At 27.5% G+C, this 19902-nt stretch overlaps 2 protein-coding genes and 1 long non-coding RNA gene across 10 annotated transcripts in view; 2 read left to right on the top strand and 1 right to left on the bottom strand.

Moving 5' to 3' along the window:
- Positions 1–11534, top strand: part of LOC145977164 (inositol 1,4,5-trisphosphate receptor-like) — a 39632-nt gene extending 28098 nt beyond the window's left edge. For 2 of the 3 annotated variants that reach the window (XM_083108916.1, XM_083108915.1), the window contains 23 exons: positions 699–776; positions 2342–2462; positions 2554–2696; positions 3344–3531; positions 3614–3725; positions 4198–4308; positions 6225–6342; positions 6426–6658; positions 6727–6865; positions 7021–7298; positions 7382–7891; positions 7989–8138; positions 8249–8441; positions 8512–8634; positions 8752–8924; positions 8999–9163; positions 9242–9422; positions 9515–9607; positions 9704–9861; positions 9937–10102; positions 10210–10370; positions 10439–10600; positions 10710–11534. In XM_083108916.1, coding sequence (XP_082965042.1) covers positions 699–776; positions 2342–2462; positions 2554–2696; positions 3344–3531; positions 3614–3725; positions 4198–4308; positions 6225–6342; positions 6426–6658; positions 6727–6865; positions 7021–7298; positions 7382–7891; positions 7989–8138; positions 8249–8441; positions 8512–8634; positions 8752–8924; positions 8999–9163; positions 9242–9422; positions 9515–9607; positions 9704–9861; positions 9937–10102; positions 10210–10370; positions 10439–10600; positions 10710–10790 — 3837 coding nt within the window. In that variant the 3' untranslated portion in view covers positions 10791–11534. The remainder of the gene's footprint in view (positions 1–698; positions 777–2341; positions 2463–2553; positions 2697–3343; positions 3532–3613; positions 3726–4197; positions 4309–6224; positions 6343–6425; positions 6659–6726; positions 6866–7020; positions 7299–7381; positions 7892–7988; positions 8139–8248; positions 8442–8511; positions 8635–8751; positions 8925–8998; positions 9164–9241; positions 9423–9514; positions 9608–9703; positions 9862–9936; positions 10103–10209; positions 10371–10438; positions 10601–10709) is intronic. The other variant, XM_083108917.1, reaches the window with a different exon arrangement.
- A 1594-nt stretch (positions 11535–13128) lies between these two features.
- LOC145976535 (uncharacterized) lies at positions 13129–16754 on the top strand. Its single transcript, XR_014440269.1, has 3 exons — positions 13129–13483; positions 14476–14537; positions 16552–16754. It is a non-coding gene; the product is annotated as an uncharacterized LOC145976535 (long non-coding RNA).
- The window catches only part of LOC145976530 (uncharacterized), a 228868-nt gene continuing 225394 nt past the window's right edge, over positions 16429–19902 (bottom strand). For 5 of the 6 annotated variants that reach the window (XM_083107683.1, XM_083107684.1, XM_083107685.1 and 2 more), the window contains one exon: positions 16430–19548. In XM_083107683.1, coding sequence (XP_082963809.1) covers positions 19344–19548 — 205 coding nt within the window. In that variant the 3' untranslated portion in view covers positions 16430–19343. Of the gene's footprint in view, positions 19549–19902 lie in introns of all 6 variants that reach the window. The other variant, XM_083107686.1, reaches the window with a different exon arrangement.

Raw genomic sequence — 19902 nt, 5'->3', positions numbered from 1 at the left:
ATACAATTTTTCATAGAAGAATATGTATAAAAGATATGCTTGCAGTTAATATATTCAGTCAATGTTACACATATTTAGAGAATACTTCATATTTAATTTGCGAATTTTTATTATAATTATTAAGAATATAATTGTATATAAAAAATTTTTTATTCTAAAATTTTTCATTGCGAAATCAAAATTCATCAAAATTAATATTCAATAAAAGATAGAGCATATATTGATGGAGATAGAAAATAGAGCATAGATTTTGTATAATATAAAAGCTTAATTTCTAATTAATATATGAATAACATAAGAATAAAATCAACATATAATAAAGCATTAGATAAAATGTAAAATAAAATATTTTTATAATTCTAGTTATAATAAATATGCAAAATAATTGACATTCATTTGTTTAATAATCTCTCGCTTTGCATGTAAACACATTAAATTAAGCTCACTTATTAACTAAGTACACATCACACACATACATATACATATAGGAAAAAAGAGAGCAATAGGCAGTATGATTGATATCAATTATTAGTAATCGTATACTGTGTATGATGTGTGCTTGGTCATTGCTAATTGCATCAGTGGCATGTTCTGTGTTTTTGGCATGCAACACCTGGTCTTCTTTGATTCAACAACATTGGTTTATTGGGTCTATGGGTGCTATCGGTCTATATGGTGGTGGGTTGGTTTACTAATAGAAACATCTGCACGAGGCTAGACTGTATTGGAACATCAAGGAGTGCGATCGGAATACAGATAATAATCTTTCTGGCTATGTGAGTATCGAATGCTAGGTTCTTCTCTTAAGGGGGCGAGTGCAGTTGCTAGATTATATAACAAAACTCTATCTATGTATCTTTATGTTTTATTTTTTCAATATCGAGTAATATATCATGGATAAATTTTTTTTACTTTTTTCTTATATGTTCGACTATATTTTGATTTTTTTCTGCTGAGCTTTTTCTGAATTACAATTATAGTTTTAAATAAAATTAATTTTCAACAACTTTGATAACTTCATCATGTTCGTAATTAATAATAAAATTACAATTTTTTTAAACCGAACGGTCATGAAGTATAATTTTTTATTTTTGAATAAAGTAAAAAAAAATAACAGAATAGTAATCAGAATAGTAGTGTCTCCAAGAAAAAGATATTTAAAAATCGAAAATTATGATTTTATAGGAGAGGAAAGGTTATTCTAAGATTGTAACGTTAGTTTTATATAGTTTAACATCTTTTTGGAGATATTTAGAAATATTCAAAAATTATTTTTTATAGCATTTAACATGTTTCAGGAAATTATGTATTTTTTATCAAAAAATAGAAATTAATATTTTAATCATTTTCAAATGCATTTATTATCTTCATTCTGAGTGTGTGTGTGTGTGTGTGTGTATGTATATATATATATATATATATATATATGCATTATAATGTCACAAAGTTACATATAATATTTACAAAATTATTTTTTGGAATTGAGAAAGTGACTTATGTCTAACTGTATATAATAAGAATTTGTTTTCAAGGGAGAAGAAAGAATATAAGAATATTAAATTATTTACAAATTATATATTTATGATGTTGGCTACTATAGAAAGCTTTAGCAGCACAAAATAACTGATGTTGTAAATACAAACTGCATTTTCTTCTTTATATGTACCGTATATGTCTTTGCATATAATTAACACATTCATTGTCATTATTGAATGCAATCATTTTTGTAAACTACATATTTTGTTGTTATTATTAATTATATACCCACCTTATTCTTAAAATATGTTATCTCATTCTATCTATATATTTTCTAAATTCTTCTAATTTATAAAGAGAAAAATTTATAATTTACATATGGCATGTATATAATATCTTTCTATTCTGTCTATAAACTGTTTGGCAGTGAATGTGTTATACTTTACGCAAGACGTTTTTAATGTAAAAGTATAATATAATAATAATTATTAAATATGTAAGTAAGAAGTATAACAAAAAAATAGAATATAATGGCAATTTAAATTTGCTAAATATGAAAATAATTATAATATAACGAGATGTTTAATAATTTAAAATAATATAATTGTCTCATATAAAGAATGTTTGAACTGTTTAATATTAAAAAATAAGAATTGATATTATAAAGTTTGATATCGCGTTTCTAGAATAATTTAAAAATATGATTTAATATATTTAAAAAAAGCTTTTATATATATATATATATATATATATATATATATATATATATATATATATATAATCCAATAATATAATTCTTTTTTATTTTATTATTATAATACGGACAATTTTAATACATTTTCGCATTTATTTTTTCATGGAATAGACAAGGCAACCTATATTTGTTCAATTGCTTCATGCGGCTTTTAAAGTTTCACAATGCGCATGGTTAAATGCTGGACAAAGATTTAATGTTGAGAATTGTATACGAACATTATCGGATGTAGGTGAGTAATATCTTTTGAATTGTAAAATATCACTCTTTGAGAATAGTGCCTATTTTTATGTAAATAATGTAAATAATGTTGTTTTTCTTAGCTAAAGGAAGAGGCATCGCTATACCGACTGATCTGGAAAGCCAAGTAGCTTCTATGTTTAACAAAGCAGCTATGCTTAGTAGACAGACCAGCAAATGGTTACAAGCTGCTAAACAACCAAAGATCGAGCGTAGTCAAAGTCAGGTAATTTGTAATTTAGTACTCATTGTGGAATAAATTAGAATAATTGAATACCGTTTACGTTCCATGAAAGAGCAATTATGTAATAAATTTACTTAAATGCATAGAGTGACTTACTTTGTATGGAAGGCTCTGACAACGAGGTAAAGGTCACTCACGGAAGCGTAGCATTTTGTTAGTTTAGAGATGCAATATGTAGTGTGCGATTGTTAATATTAGTATACTATTATATATAGAGATTTACACATGGGCTTCATATGTTTGAAGATATTAATTATCACTGTTTCATAGCTACATATGTATATATATATATATATATATATATATATATATATATATATATATACAAAATATATAATTATAATTACATCTAAATAATATATCTAAATAATATTATAAAATAATTTATTTAATATTTCATTAGTAATTATAAGTAGGAAAATAAATATTTTAATGTGTAATAGTATTGAATATTAGATATGTCATGGGATATATAGACATTTTGTATTGTGAAATTGTGTTATTTAAATTTTCGAATCGTAAATCGATTTATTCCGTAGTGTAGATTGTACAAAAATTTTGTATATGCAAGACAATTTGAAGAAATGGTAATGGTCTAATTTACTGATACCACATATGTTTTTGTCTAGCTTATGCGTTTAGATCGAAGCATTATCGAAGGTCTGCAGGATATAGTATGTCTGTTAGAGGAACAATTGAAACCATTAGTACAATCCGAATTGTCTTTATTAGTGGATATTCTCTATCGACCTGAATTACTGTTTCCTGCAGCAACTGATGCCAGAAAGAGATGCGAAAATGGTGGCTTTATCAAAAGGTACAATTTTTAATTATAATAATAATTCAATATTATCGCATAGTATAACACATAAATATATTTATGCATTTTTGCTTTGCAGATTAATTAAACATACTGAAAAGTTATTAGAAGAAACGGAAGAAAAATTATGTGTCAAGGTCTTGAGGACGCTTCGTGAAATGATGGCTATCGATCCCGAGTACGGAGAAAAGGTGAGCGTCATATAATCGTGTCTTGCATGCAGTTATATGAATCATTTATCATACTAAGGAAGATAACACAGCATCGCGAAAAAGGGCATTCAGTTCAATATATAGATAGATTTAAGACAGTTGCCTAAATAATATAAGAATATCTCGGGATATAAGCGCATTGTTCTGAAAAGGTGATTCGAGTATTTATAAAGTTGAAAAATTTCTTACTTTGTATTAAGTAATGCTTGGCTAAACTTAGCGTCGCGTCTTCTCATAATGAAGCTGAATGCCTGAGCGCTCATAAGCACATTAGACGATTAAATATTTATTACGCGATTAAATATTTATTTGGCTTGTCGCATAATTACGAAAGAATAATATAAAAGTTAATAAGATTTCTCAATATACGCCACGCAAAGTCTTAGCGGTGGGTGAGTAGATCTGGTAGAATAGATCTGTAGGTAAAGATGTTTTCATGCTGCGAATGAAGAACGAAGGTATCTCGGAAGAGAAGGAGTCTGAAACGAAGAGCGAATCACAAGTTGGAACAGATTCCAATGATCAGTCTGAGAATGATCGACAAATGACTCAGCAAGAGCCGGTAAAAATTAAAGTAGATAGAAAAAAGTGGGCACAACGTATATGAAATAAAATTATTTTATGCTGGAAAGAAAGATTGATGATATCGCGTGATGTAATTTAGGACGCGCGGATAAAGAATACTTCTAACACCATATACATAACACCTACGACATATTGCATACATTTTTAAAAATAAGAAAAGAGTCATTATGAGTAACTCACCAGAAAAAAAGAAGAATCTAATTTACTCATTTTAACTTTTCTTTGACCTGCAAATCATAACAAATCTCATAATTTATCTTCCATCTTATAGAGCTAACGAAACGATAAACATATGTTGCTAATTGTAGTTGATTAATTGTGTGATTAAGTTGTTGACTAAATGATTGTTCATTATATGTTATACATACACATCAAGTCGTATATGGTGTGTGGTAAAATTTCGTAAAGTAGAGGATATAATGTACGTTGTGTAGATCTTTCATGCATGTCGCTTAATTTATGCACGTTTATTTATCTCCATTTCTTATGATGTATATCCATTTCTTACTATCATTTTTCATCTTGTTTACAATACTTTGCATTTAATATAAGATATTCTAATATATATATTAGAATATCTTATAGAATATATATATATATATATATATATATATATATATATATATATATATATATAATACACAATGTATATAAAAATTATCTAATCTTATGTGAAAGTAATTTTGATTCACGGTATAAAATAATAAATAATTAATAAAAAAATGTATAAATATTATGACTATAGTACTGTTGAACATGATTATAGTACTGTTTATATTTTTATAAAAGATTTGCAATATATATTATTTTATCACAAATTTACCGTGTATCGAAGATTTTTATAATTTACATCTGAAAATATTATTTCTATTTTGTTTAATCAAATTTAAACTAGTTTGTTTATACAAAGAGAATATATGTATTATATATCTCTCTTAATATTATTATACAAGAATAAAAATATAATTAAAAGCTTTTATATATAGAGATAGATTTAAATGTATATAAATTATATAGTAAGAGATGTACCAATACAATATATATAATAGATTTTAACATTCTAATGATTACACATTGACTCTCTATAATGATATAATTATTTTTACTTATATATATATCTTATATATTTTACTTTTAATTATCCTAGATCGGAATTATATAAATGTGATATTTTGTGTGAATTTTATTTTCCTTAGTTTTTCCTTACTCTCCAATAACATGAATGTTAGATAGTTTATATTCAATCGATATATTGAACACTTTAATTAGAAGTATATTGACACTTATTAATATATTAAAATATAATCGTATGTATAATATCCAAAATATGTGTGCTATTATTCTCCTTTGCGTGCTTTTACGTAAGGATATTTTGATCTATAAATATAACTCTTACACACCTATATAAATGTCTCTCACACACATATATAAATTATCTCACACAAATTAAACTTTTATTAAAATCTCCGATTTTGTATGATCTTCATCAATTGTTAATGTACAAATATATGAATGTTGTTTGCAATATGCATTAACTTCATTTTTATCTTCTCTCATATGTTGCACTTTAATTATCATATATTTTGTCTCGGGCTGTATAAATTTTACATGAATAATATAATGAGATTTCCTACACGCATCCTAAATTGCACAAGTATTTCTTACACTTTTAAGCACATAAAGCATAAAGCACCGATTATGTAAATATACGATTTAAATTTATACATATTTTATATTTATGATAGAATATGTTTGTGAATATACAAAGAGAATATTTGTAACGTTGTACTAGACCTTTCTTTTTTATTAATGTTGTGCACTATGTATTGGTACATCATTCTGATTTTGAACACATAATAGAATGCTGACATAAAGTACTACTTTTTTCCCCAGGGAGATGTATTGAGAAATAATCTTCTGACGCGTTACTTCGGCAAAGGTTTTATACAGAAACCGGAAAATGTTGATATTGGAGTATCCCGTAGCGCGACTATCACCCATGGTCCAGGAGGTAAAATCATAAGATATAATTAGTTTTATTTATTTTTTTTAATATCTTTCTATTGAAAATGAGAAGAGAATTGTTATTTACAGCGAAAATATTAAGTCGAGCTGGTAGAACATTACACGAAGTGCAAACTCATCTCGATCGCGAAGGAGCTTCAGATTTAGTGGTAGAATTGGTGATTAAGAGTGTACATTCTCCAAGCATATTCGTAGAAGCTGTAGAATTGGGTATTGCATTATTGGAGGGTGGAAATCCCATCATACAAAAGAGTATGTTTAATAAACTAATGGGAGGCGATTTGAGCCAATCGTTTTTCAAGGTAATTTTTTATATTCTGTCAATGTGTAATATATACAGCAACATTCTATTATATTAACTTTTGCACAGGTGTTTTATGATAAAATGAGAGATTCTCAGCAAGAGATTAAATCTACAGTGACGGTAAATACATCTGATATGGCGGCTAAAGCACACGAGGATAAAGAGGGTAAAGAGATAGATAAGGTGTCCCGAAAACGTGAATCAGGTAAAAGATAAAATAAATTAGTGTCGCTACACTGAACGCTATTATGAATCTATCTATTTAATTTTTACTTCATGCATTAACTTAAGCATATGTATAAGTGTATAAATTAATTACACATAATAGATATCTTAGATACCCCTATTATTTATATATAGGGAAGCCCAATGGAATGGTAATAACTGACGAGCTTCGTGAAGAATTAAATCAAGTTGCAGTGTCCAATGCACAGGTGTATGCAAACATGCAAAATGGTCTTGCGCCTGGCGAAGACATGGCAAATAATGCGTTAGAAGATATAAGTGAAAAATTAGATAGGAATAAAAGTAGTGCGCCTGAGGTCGACGAGGGTCAATTGAGCCCTAAAGTTTTAGTGATGCAACCAATTCTGCGTTTCTTGCAACTACTTTGCGAGAATCACAATAGAGAATTACAGGTACTATTATCTATCCGGAATTTATATTTTTGCTACGGTACATTCTGACATCAATAAAATATTTTTATTGTTTTAACATATAGAATTTCTTACGGAATCAAAATAATAAAACAAATTTCAATCTGGTATCTGAGACGCTCATGTTTTTGGACTGCATCTGCGGCTCTACTACCGGTGGATTGGGTCTCCTCGGTCTGTACATCAACGAATACAATGTAGCGTTGATTAATCAAACTTTGGAAACGTTGACAGAATACTGTCAGGGACCATGCCACGATAATCAAAATTGCATTGCCACACATGAGTCCAATGGTTTAGATATTATAACAGCATTGATTCTGAACGATATCAATCCTCTAGAAAAGACTAGAATGGATCTGGTGCTGGAGTTAAAAAATAATGCCAGTAAATTATTGTTGGCGATTATGGAAAGCAGAGGCGACAGCGAGAACGCCGAAAGAATCATGTACAATATGAATCCGAAACAGCTTGTAGATGTGGCGTGCAAAGCTTTCCATCAGGAATTGTTAGACGATAATAGTGACGTTGATGATTCCTCGACAAATGAAGAAGAAGGAGTGTCTCCTAAAGAGGTAGGGAAATATATAACACAAATACTTTATTGATTTATTTTTATAATTATTTTATAATTGCTTTATCTATTTTAATTATACATGCCTTTTTCTTCAGGTTGGACACAATATCTACATCTTGTGTCATCAATTAGCGCAACACAATAAGGAATTGGCAGTAATATTGAAACCATCGGAGCAGAACAATGCAGATCCAAAAATTAATAAAGCATTGCAGTACTATGCGTCTCATACAGCTCAAATAGAGGTGCTGTAGTTCTCGTGCATATAAATATAAAAATAGTTTTTTTTTGAAGAGAGAAAGAGAAAGTGCTATTATATAATATATTTTACCAATAAAATATTTTTCCGTTTCAGATTGTGAGACATGACAGAACGCTCGAGCAAATTGTCTTTCCGATTCCGGAGATCTGCGAACTTATAACTGTCGATACAAAAATAAAAGTACTAAATACTACGGAACGAGATGACCAAGGATCGAAAGTTTCCGATTTCTTTGAGAGGACAGAAGACATGTTTAATGAGATGAAATGGCAAAAGAAACTTAGAGGCATGTTTATTGATTAAACAAAATAGGATACTAATGAAATTTCTAATAATAAATTAATTGTAATTTATAGGGCAATCAATGTTGTTCTGGATGAGCAGTTATATGTCATTATGGAGTAATATTTTATTCAATTGCGCCGTTCTTATAAATCTTATCGTAGCCTTTTTTTATCCATTTGTGGATTCTGTGCCTAGTGAGTTTCAATTAACACACATACATATAAAAGAGAGTTGAATTTCTTAAATTATCTTGACATATAACATATAATATAATGATATATAACATGTAATTTTTTATTTTTTATTTATAGAACTCAGTTATCATTTGTCAGCTTTAATTTGGACAGTTATGCTCGCATCTGCTGCTATCGTTATTACCTTGCCGAGAGAATCCGGTATACGTACATTAGTCGCATCAACGATATTGCGATTGATTTTCTCTGTAGGTCCAGAACCAACGTTATGGTTGCTCGGTTTTGTTACGGTAAAAAGATAAAACTATATGTGTATATAAATATATTACGATTTTAAATATATATTACATGTATTGTATTGCAGATTTTATTAAAAGTTGTACATATTATAAGTATTATAGGTAATCAGGGTACCCTGACTAAAAGTATAGAGCAAATAATAACTAATATCGAAATTTTATATCATGCATTGTATTTAATATTCTGTGTTCTGGGAATTTTTATGCATCCGTTTTTCTATTCAGTTTTAGTAAGTGATGAATTATTGTTACATTCTTTTTACAAATACATACAAAATGTAATATTGTAATATTGTCATTTATTTTAGCTCTTTGATGTGGTTTATCGCGAGGAGACTTTGCTCAATGTAATAAAATCTGTAACTCGAAATGGAAGATCTATCATACTCACGGCTGTGCTAGCCTTGATTTTAGTTTATATGTTTTCAATCATTGGTTTTATGTTCTTTAAAGATGATTTTCTTGTTCCTGTGGAGGAGGAAATTATATGTGAGTTTAACTGTTTGATATTACATATAAATTTATATAGATATTTTTAATTGTACAAATAAAATGACTCTCAAAATTTATATAATTTGTAGCTTCTATTGAGCAGAAAATTGCAGATACTTGTAGTATTGGTGACAAGGAAAAATGCGAAACAACGGAAACTATATCACAATATGCTCGTGAAGGTAGATATATCGCAATGATGTAATTTAAATAATGTAATTTTTTTACTTGAATATAAAATAATATTTATTCTGAAATAAATTTTTTAAATAATTCAGCAAACCAACAAGAAAATAAAGCTGAAGTGATTAACATCGGTGGAGAATTGAAGGAACGCGCTTGTGATTCACTCGTTATGTGTATCGTTACCACATTAAATCAAGGGCTGAGGAATGGTGGTGGAATTGGAGATATTCTACGAGCACCATCCAGCATTGTAAGTAAGAGAAAGAGAAATTATAAAAATAATTATATAAATTATTTTATATTCAAAAACTTTATTATCTTTCAGGAACCTTTGTTTGTTGCAAGAGTTGTATACGACTTACTATTCTTCTTCATTGTAATAATTATCGTTTTGAATCTCATCTTTGGTGTGATTATTGATACATTTGCAGATCTTAGATCAGAGAAACAAAATAAGGAATTGGTTTTGAAAAATACGTGTTTCATTTGTGGCAAGTATTTATTTTATGTATTGTTTGCTTTATATTTTCTCTTCATATTTTTATTTTTATATACCATAGGATATATTTTACAATTTTATATATGTATTTTTTTATAGGTTTGAATAGATCAGCTTTCGATAATAAAACAGTTTCTTTTGAAGAACATATAAAGCATGAGCATAACATGTGGCATTACCTCTACTTTATTGTCTTGGTGAAGGTGAAAGATCCGACAGAATTCACAGGCCCAGAATCATATGTTTACGCTATGGTTAAGGTAATAGTTCATAGAGCTTGAAAAATTTGGGCGATGCTTATGTCTTTAAGCTCTATGTACTTTCACAGGATCGAAATCTGGAATGGTTCCCGAGATTGCGGGCCAAGTCATTGGCGGCAGATGAAGGTGAAGGTGAGCAAGTGGAATTAAGAAGTTTACAGTCGCAATTAGAATCCACGCAGCTGTTAGTTAAATGTTTATCACACCAACTCATGGAACTTCGTGATCAGGTATGCCAAGAGAATGTCCTTTAAATTTTACTTCAAAAGCTATTCTTCAAGTTAGGAAAAATACTCAAGGGATATTCAAATACAAATCGTATTTTTTTTATTTTAAAAGATGACGGAGCAACGAAAGCAAAAGCAGCGACTGGGGCTTCTGAATTCTGCCTCTGCAGTCTTACATAATGTATCCACGTAAACTTAAGATGTATTTGTAGTTTCCGTATTATTCCGGACGAATCTCAGTTTGATACTCCAATATAATATATATGTAGCGATATTCATGTGTTCTTAACAGGCATTTAAAGACACGAGAATGTATCGAGTGGGTAACCCGAGGCATTTTTACGGTTTTGTTCCTAATTTTAATGAAAGTAAAATATATCTAGGGCATTAAACATTATCATTCTCCTCTTTATCATATAGGTTCTCGACCTGGTTTATTGATTAGCCATCAAGGAATCTGTATGTATCATAAATTGCATTGTTTACCTATGTATAAATATTGTTACACAAATAGAAGAATTAAGCGTACCCATTAAAAGATAGTAAATATAGTAAATATGAATCATTTAAAACTTCCAATTACTAAAATATTGTAAGGCAATATTCTAATGTGTTAGAATATTTTCCTTTTTTATGTGATCAATCATTGTTTTAGTTATACTATTATAATATTTATATGTATCCATACATATGGATACATTAAATAAAGATTGTAGTATTTTACAACGGTTACGAATTTATATATATATATCTGTTTTATGTTATTAAAGTCATAATTGTATTTATGCAAATTTTCTTTTAAATTATAAAGATTTTTTAAAACAAAATATATAATTATATAAAATGTATTTATAAATACATTTCTAAAATTTTGTGTACAGATATAAATTCTGTATTATATATATATATTTAATTTGTATGTGTATGTATATGTGTGTGTGTATGTGTGTATGTGTGTGTATATATATATATATATATATATATATATATATATATATATATATATATATATATATATATATACATTTATCTATTCATTTGAAAATAATTCTTTCATTCTTGATATTATATTCTTTCTGATATATATATATATATATATATATATATATATATATATATATATATATATACATAATCGATTTCTTACTTCATATATGTAAATAAAATAACATGTGAAATTGTTTAAAACATATCTTAACAATGTTTAATTTTATAATAACAATACATGCTCAAAAATTTCAGTTCTATAAAAGTTATTGAAATTTATATTGTAAAATATGTGTTATACATAATATTATATTAATGATAATTTGCAATACGATCAGAAAATGTGTAAATTAAAATTTGTATCTGCGAATCAGGTGATATTGTTTGTTTAATTATTTGTGAAGATAATCGTGATCGATATTATTAATATAATTATTGAAAGCACGGTAATTAATAGGGATCAATTGACTGTATCACAATACGCGTATAAGAAAAATTTTTTGAAATTTTAGATATTCTAAAAATGGACGAGTTTCAAAATGTTGATGTCCAATCATTCATTGTTAATGTAAAATGATAATAGTTGATGCATCGTAAATTTTAATCAAGTTATGTTATATGTTACAATATAAGTACATGACACCTGAACGTTATATGTTATAGAGATTTAACTCATGTCTTTAAAATCATTTTTGAGATTTTTGTGTCTATATATACAGATATATATATACTTTATATTTCTTTTTAATATAATGTGGAAAAAAATATGACGTAATGTATATATTTTATTAGATCTTAAAATTATCTAGAGATAAAATGATGTCGCGTTTAAATATAGATCATATTTCTTATCCTATTATAATTATATTAGTCTTCTTATATTTTCTTGTTTTATGTCAGATAGATATTGTACTGTTAGATCTTTAAATGAATTCAAATAATATCTATTGAAATATGTTTCTTCCAATATCTGTTACTTCTAATATCGTGCGATCTTATTATATACTATACATATATAGCTACATTATGGATGTAGATTGCGTTCTTACTTACATGTGTGAATAAATTATTTTTTTTCTTAATGAAGCGATTTATTGCATATTCTTATATTAATAATATGTGTGTTATAATTTTCCATATCCTCATACATATTATAGAATAATTATTTGAAAAATTTATAAAAATGATTAAGAAAATAAAACACAATTATTTTTTTAACTAACATGCTCTCTCTTAGATTGTTAATAAATTTTAACGAAAATTTAAAATTAGAAAGAGATCTATATTACTATATATTTTTGATAATTGCTTATATATAGATATTAATAGATTTTTAAAATTATTAATTGGTTTTTTTTTATATGAGGGAATACAGTCAAAAAGCGATCGAGAAGCGTTTATTTTTTCCGAAAAAAATTTAGAGCCGAACATCAATCATTAATTTTCCTGTTTCTTTTTAATTTCGCGCCACTTTCCTGCGTTATTTTCTCGCCAATCAACATGAAGTTCCTTCTTGACGTCCTTCCGGAGTCGGTAGTGAAACGTTGTGAGTGCGGGACAGATCGATCCTAAATCGTGATTTAATTGTAAATTATAATTGAATTATATTTTAATAATTTCTGATTGCATAGCATGATTGCATAGATTTGACGTTGGTGACGTGTGACGTATCACTCTATGCGCGGTCACATTTTATCATTTTATCATATTTTAATAATTGTATTAAAATCATATTTTAATAATTTTCGACTGCGTAGAATATAAATATGGTATATATGTGATTATCTATGTTTTGTTTCAATCTATGTTGTTGGCGCGTATAGGAGGTTAGTCTAGAGATACTGCGAGCTTCGCGCGCTTTTCCGGCGTTATCCCACCATTGTTATTCTCATAGCAAAGGTAAGCAGCGATGCAATGCGTTTCATATTACGCATTAATTTTCGAGATGCGATTGCGAGAAATATTACGAAGTCATTCTCTGGCGAGTGATTAGTGAATATTATTTCGCATAAATATATCATATTTAACTTGTATGATTAAATAACTCGTATATCAAAGTGATTTTTCAAACAAATATAAAATATTTCGCGCATTTTATTCGCATCAAATATCGATATGTTGTTTCAAGCAAAAATGTTAACGTCGTTCTGGATTCGATAACGAATTTGAATAAATCATAATTGGAATCATATTTTAACAGTTTCTGACTGCGTAGCATGTAAATTCGACGTATGACGTATTGTTATTTACGCGCCGTCACATTGTCATTCGCGCGGCGATAATCGAAGGTCAGGCGACGACGCGACATCTATTGTTTTCGAGATACGAGAAATATTACATCGAACAGAATCATGGTGTATGTACAAATAATTAGTGAGTATAAATTCGCAATTGCTTAATTCGATTAAACGATTAAATATATCGCGACAAAGGCTGTTCATCGAAGAAAATATTTCGCGCGTTTTATATATTTGCTTGAGTATCGATGCGATAGAAATTTCTATCAATCATTGTCTCGAGAGATACACACATTCTTTTATAATAATTATTATGTATTAAAATCATATTTTAATAATTGTATTAAAATCATATTTTAATAATTTTCGACTGCGTAGGATATAAATATGGTATATATGTGATTATCTATGTTTTGTTTAAATCTGTGTTGTTGGCGCGTATAGGAGGTTAGTCTAGAGATACTGCGAGCTTCGCGCGCTTTTCCGGCGTCATCCCACCATAATCAAGTGCGCGTCACCTGTCATTATTAAAGTCGGAAGTGCTGTGCAAAGTGCCGCGTGCTCGTTAATTGTATTTGGGTGTGATTAGTGCGCGCGTAATCATAATTAATTGCTTTTGCAAGCACGCGTTTAATTGTAATTAATTTTCGCCAGGAAGGAGCGACAATGATGAAATAAGAGAGAAGGAGCAGGCTCAGGACGGCATCAAGTGAGAAGTGAGTAATTATTTATTTATTATATATATAATTTAATAAAAAAAATAATATAATTTATTATAAATAATTTAATAAAAATTTACACTTTAATACGCATCTATAAAATACATAAATATATGTATTTAATTTAAATTGTAATATTTATAATATACGCGTCATAATTATTTTTCGAATTATTAAATATTGTTTGGATATACACACTTGTTTTAATTTAAATTAAATACATATATTTATGAATTTTATAGATGCGTATTAAAGTGTAAATCCATTGCATTGGTGAAACCAATTAAATCATTTAAACTATTTTCTATTTTATTAATGAAATAATGGATTTGTGAAAATGTTATCTAATGTGTATATAAAATGTATCTATAAGATAATGAATATTGGAAACGAACTAAACAATTTAAAATATTTTCCTGATAATTATTATATTATGATATAAAAATTTGGAATAATAATAAATGCATTAGTGAAATCTTATTAATTATTTGTTTCTATAAATTATTTGATATATATTAAAAACCATTATTTATCTTAAAATTTTAAAATTAAAAAATAAAAATTATATTTAAAAATTATAAAAGTTTAAGAATATAGAAATATTATTGATATATATGCTTCACAAATTCATTTATGCCTTAAAATGGACAGATTAGGATAAATTGGGCCAAATATTTAGTAGAATATATGTAATTATCTGTTAATGTGTGTATAAATATATGTTATACATACAAATAATTAATAATTTGGATATTATTTTTATTTTCATGTTTTTATTTTCATTTTTATATGTATTATTGATTAGTTTGAGCAGGTCATTTACTCTACAAAAATATTTCTACAATTTGAGTTTGATTGATATAAAGTGATAATAAAATAATTTTTGTTAGAGAGAAAGAGAAAATTATTTTTATGTAAAAATGCATAAAAATTTGAAGAAATAAAAATGTTATTAAACTTTTTATTCACATCTGTTATGAAGATTGGAGTAAAATAAAGATGGGAATAAGAAAATTTATATATTTAAGTGAAATAAAAAAGTAAGTTAATATTTATAAAATACTATAGGGAAATTATTAATGTTGAGATACTTAGTTATGTTGTTTTGTTTTCCCTTTTCGTTATTTTTCTTTTTAATTTTTTTTTCGATACTATTGGAAATTTGTGTTTTTAGAAATCTGTGCCTCTTTATTACTTTTTATTTTTTTTTAATATTACATAAAAAAACATAAATTAATGCACACAAAAGGACAATGTATTAGAAAATCTTTAATGTGCACATGTCATGAACACAAATAAAATAGAAAAACTGGAAAATCTACAATCATATTCGGAATATATTCGGAATAATTCATTTGAATACGTTAACCATTAATAATTATTTTCTAATTTTAATAATGTGCTACTTATATTCCAATTTTTCATAATCTGTTCATTCACACACACATATTTATTGATAATTTTATATTATATGAAACACACATGGAATAAAATAACATGTGAACAAATATATATTTAATTAAATGCATTAAATTATATATTTAATTGCGAAGTAGACAAATTTTCTACATGAATTAATATGGAAATACGGTTTTATAAGATAAAATTTTATTAGATTTATAATATAAATTATTTATAAATTAATAATTTATAAATTAAAATAATGTTTTGCGACAATTTATGGTATCTTTTTGCAGATTATTTCAATTTCATATACATTGCAATGAATCTTTTTTAATAATATATCAAATAACGAAGTATTGCACTTTGATATTTTACGTATACACTTTATTTTGCTCACTTTTCATTCTTAAAATGATAAATATGATGTTTTTTTTAACGATATGTTATATTTATATGCATTAATATGTTTGCACTTTTGTGCGTCCATAAATATTTTTATTTTTGATTTTGCGATTTATTAAATGATATACGAGACGTAATGATGACGTAAGAAAAAAATGGCATGCGTGCAACATGCATTTTATAATAATCTAATCTCTAATAAAAGGTGATTAAGCTGCTTGCCATTTCAAGAATAAAACTTTATTTTGAGACGAGATCAAGTAATAAATAGGCCTGAACTAAACAAAAGGACAAGTTAGTGTTTCATTTCACTTTATTTAGACTTTATATGAAACAATTGACTATTTATTGTGACTTATATATACGTGGCTAGTACATGTACATGTAACACGTATTTTTCTTTCATTAGGTCGCACGTGTTTTGTGTAAAATTGGTATACTTTCCAAATAAAAGGCCAGCTATTGTATAAATGCGTAATAATGATGTCGAACGTAATTTCTACAAATATATAAATATTGAACATAGAAGCGCATAGCACTTGTCATATTTCTCTTTGAAAAATTAATTCTGTAACACATTTCTCACACATCTACGTTTTTTATATTAAATTACATTGCTGTGCGTCGATTTCGATTTCATTGCATCACTCGCGATAATTAAATAGATAACGACTTTCATATCTGGTTTGACGAGGTTCTCGGCGAATATAATATCGCTTTACCTTATAAATTACATATACATAACATAACATATTAATATAAGTGCCTTTTTCTGTGTATCGCTAATAATGCGAATTTAATAACAATGTTTATAAAAATAATTTGATGTATTATATAATAAATACGGTCCAAAATATATGATAAATAAAATCCTCAAGTAAAACTTCTATAATATAATGATTATAATATATAATCAATTTTCAAGTTAATTAATTAATTTTCTCAATATCTATTTTGAAAATGCAAATGTTCTTTCTTTGGTTATAGAGAAAACGTAAGAAACAATTTAAATAATGTTTTTATAAATTACATTCTAAGCATAAAATATAAAAAGAGGTAGAGATATGAATTATAAATTTTAAGAAAAACTTGAACGAAGAAATGTTCGCGAAAAATATAATTTTGATATTACAGCAAATATATATCTGTATTTTTAAAATGAGATCAGAGATATATTTAATACAATATAATATTTAATATATATATTTAATATAATATAATATAATATTTAATATAAGATAAAAAATAATAAAACTAAAATGTGTCGATGCAACAAAATAACGCATGAATTCCTTTTTACATTAAAATACATTCGATATAAAGACTCTTTCAGAGCAAGTGCATAAAGATGACTAGTGTTATTATACTTAGGCCAACACACGTTGCATTATCTTAATTAGCCGTAGAAAGAAAAATGAGATCTCATAGGTTCATTTTATAAAATCAATGGAAAATTGTAGAAACATTCTCGCATTGTTGTACAGCTGGTGGTTAGGGATACGCGATTCGTTCTACCGGCTGGCATTAGCAAATACGTACATTAAGTATTTACGACCTCTATTATTTCCACTTCTTCGGTAATAATCAATCAATCGCGAGCTTGCTCTAACGGATCGACTATTTCCGTAAGATATTCGGACAGCGAATTTGTTCTTGGTGTGATTGCTCGATTCGCGATTCCTCGAAAAAAGAATCAGATTGATAATTATCCATACTGATACGCCATCGTGGTGATAAGGGTATTCCGTTCGATCGGCAAACCGTATAACAATAAATCGCAAAGTGTCTTGGGCACACGCGAAATTCATTCGTTAAAATACACTCTCTCTTCGTTCATTCTCATTCCTGCAGAGCCGCGTAAGATTAATTGTCTTATCGTTACTTTACAGTAATTCGCAGACTTAGGGTAGACACAATTAATCGTGTGTTCTGTACAAATTCTATTAACGCCACTACCTATGTACACAGGTCGCTACATGGTTGTAATCTCTTACACGTGTAATTTGGCATTCGCCTGAAAGAGAGAGGGGTGACTCGTGTGTGATTCTCGCTATTTCAAATCCGTGCATCGCGTTCTTGCATGTTAATCTTCTTATATGTATAATATATACACAAGGCTATTCTTCTGGCCTTAATACACTTAAATAAAAACTCGGAAATCGTGAAAATCATGAAAACATAGTAAAAAATAGCACTACGTACTATATTTTCAGAAATAATTACATGAATCGCAATTATACCATACTAGTTTATTTAGCAACTATCGATTTGTAAAAACATTTTAAAAAATAAAAAATGTGAAGTGAACGGGTTCTAAAATACTGAAGCATAACATTTATATATTGATCAAGTTCTCAAATTCTAATTAATAAAATTGAAATCAATATCATTATTTATTTACCCATAGAATAAAAATGTTTAAACTAATTGGATGAGGAATAATGATCTCTAAAAGGCTTCATAGATCCATCTCCTTCGATTCGAGTGACAATCGGTTGTGCAAGCTAATCGCTTATTATACAAATTGATCATCACTCTATCTAAGTACGCGCATGTATGAATGTGTATAATATATATGTATATCTATATGTATATGTACGATTCGATCGAGAAAAACGGCAAACTGACTCGTTAACTCTCTACCGTACCGAAAAAATTCGTATGTGGAGTGAAAAATATAGCACAGATCAGTTAAAATTTCTTTTCTCGGAATTATTCGTCGCGTGTACAGTGCGATATCCTTTCTGCATTTAAAATATTTCTTTCGCAAAAATTATGCAGTCAGGAATTAACGAGCCAACCGGCGAAAATCTCGATTCTTGATCAATGCACCATGTGCTGTCCACTTTAAAACCATCTTACAAATCGAGCGACGTAAAACGAGGATCTCGACGCGAGTCCTCACAAATTTATGTACATATGACGCTATAACGTAGGCTCGTTCGATTAACAGGAACAAGTATGTAGACGCGGTTTTTTTATCTCGAGTTTACAGTCTCAACAATCAAACGAGCATGCAAATAAAATCGTGAACATGACGAAAATGAGAAAAGTCATTTCTCTCGGTTCAGCTTTACTCGAGAAATTCACCGCGTGTCCGTTCGGTGGTGGCGATGGTCCGCTTTTACGAGTATTGGCGATCACCGTCTGACTTCGCCATCTCATCGTGTATTGCGGCGCGGTTCTACCAAGGGCTTGCAATCTGAAAAGCACAGTTATTTTGTTGTATTTCCGTTTTTTCAAAAACAGATAATTTTTGCTTATTTTTATGTTATTTTATACATATTTAAATTAATATTATGTAATTTACTTAGAATTAATTATATTTATATATATATATATATATATATATATATATATATATATATATATATATACATATAAAGAGATTGACTAGGATTTTTTAATATTCAAAAGTATTTTTTTCGTACTTGATCTAAAACAATTAAAAATAATAAATGATGATTATGTAAATCAACGTATACCTGGTGATAATTTGCCATTATCTTCGATTTATATAATTTTAAAACTAACTTCTTATATATGTTTTCTTTCT

The sequence above is a fragment of the Camponotus vicinus genome, unplaced genomic scaffold (assembly GCF_025532165.1).
Source record: "Camponotus vicinus isolate PSW18456_S1 unplaced genomic scaffold, iyCamVici1.0 SCAF_9, whole genome shotgun sequence".
Taxonomy (NCBI): Eukaryota; Metazoa; Arthropoda; class Insecta; order Hymenoptera; family Formicidae; genus Camponotus; species Camponotus vicinus.
The sequence above is the reverse complement of the archived record's forward strand: the minus strand, read 5'-3'. Positions and strand labels throughout refer to the sequence as shown.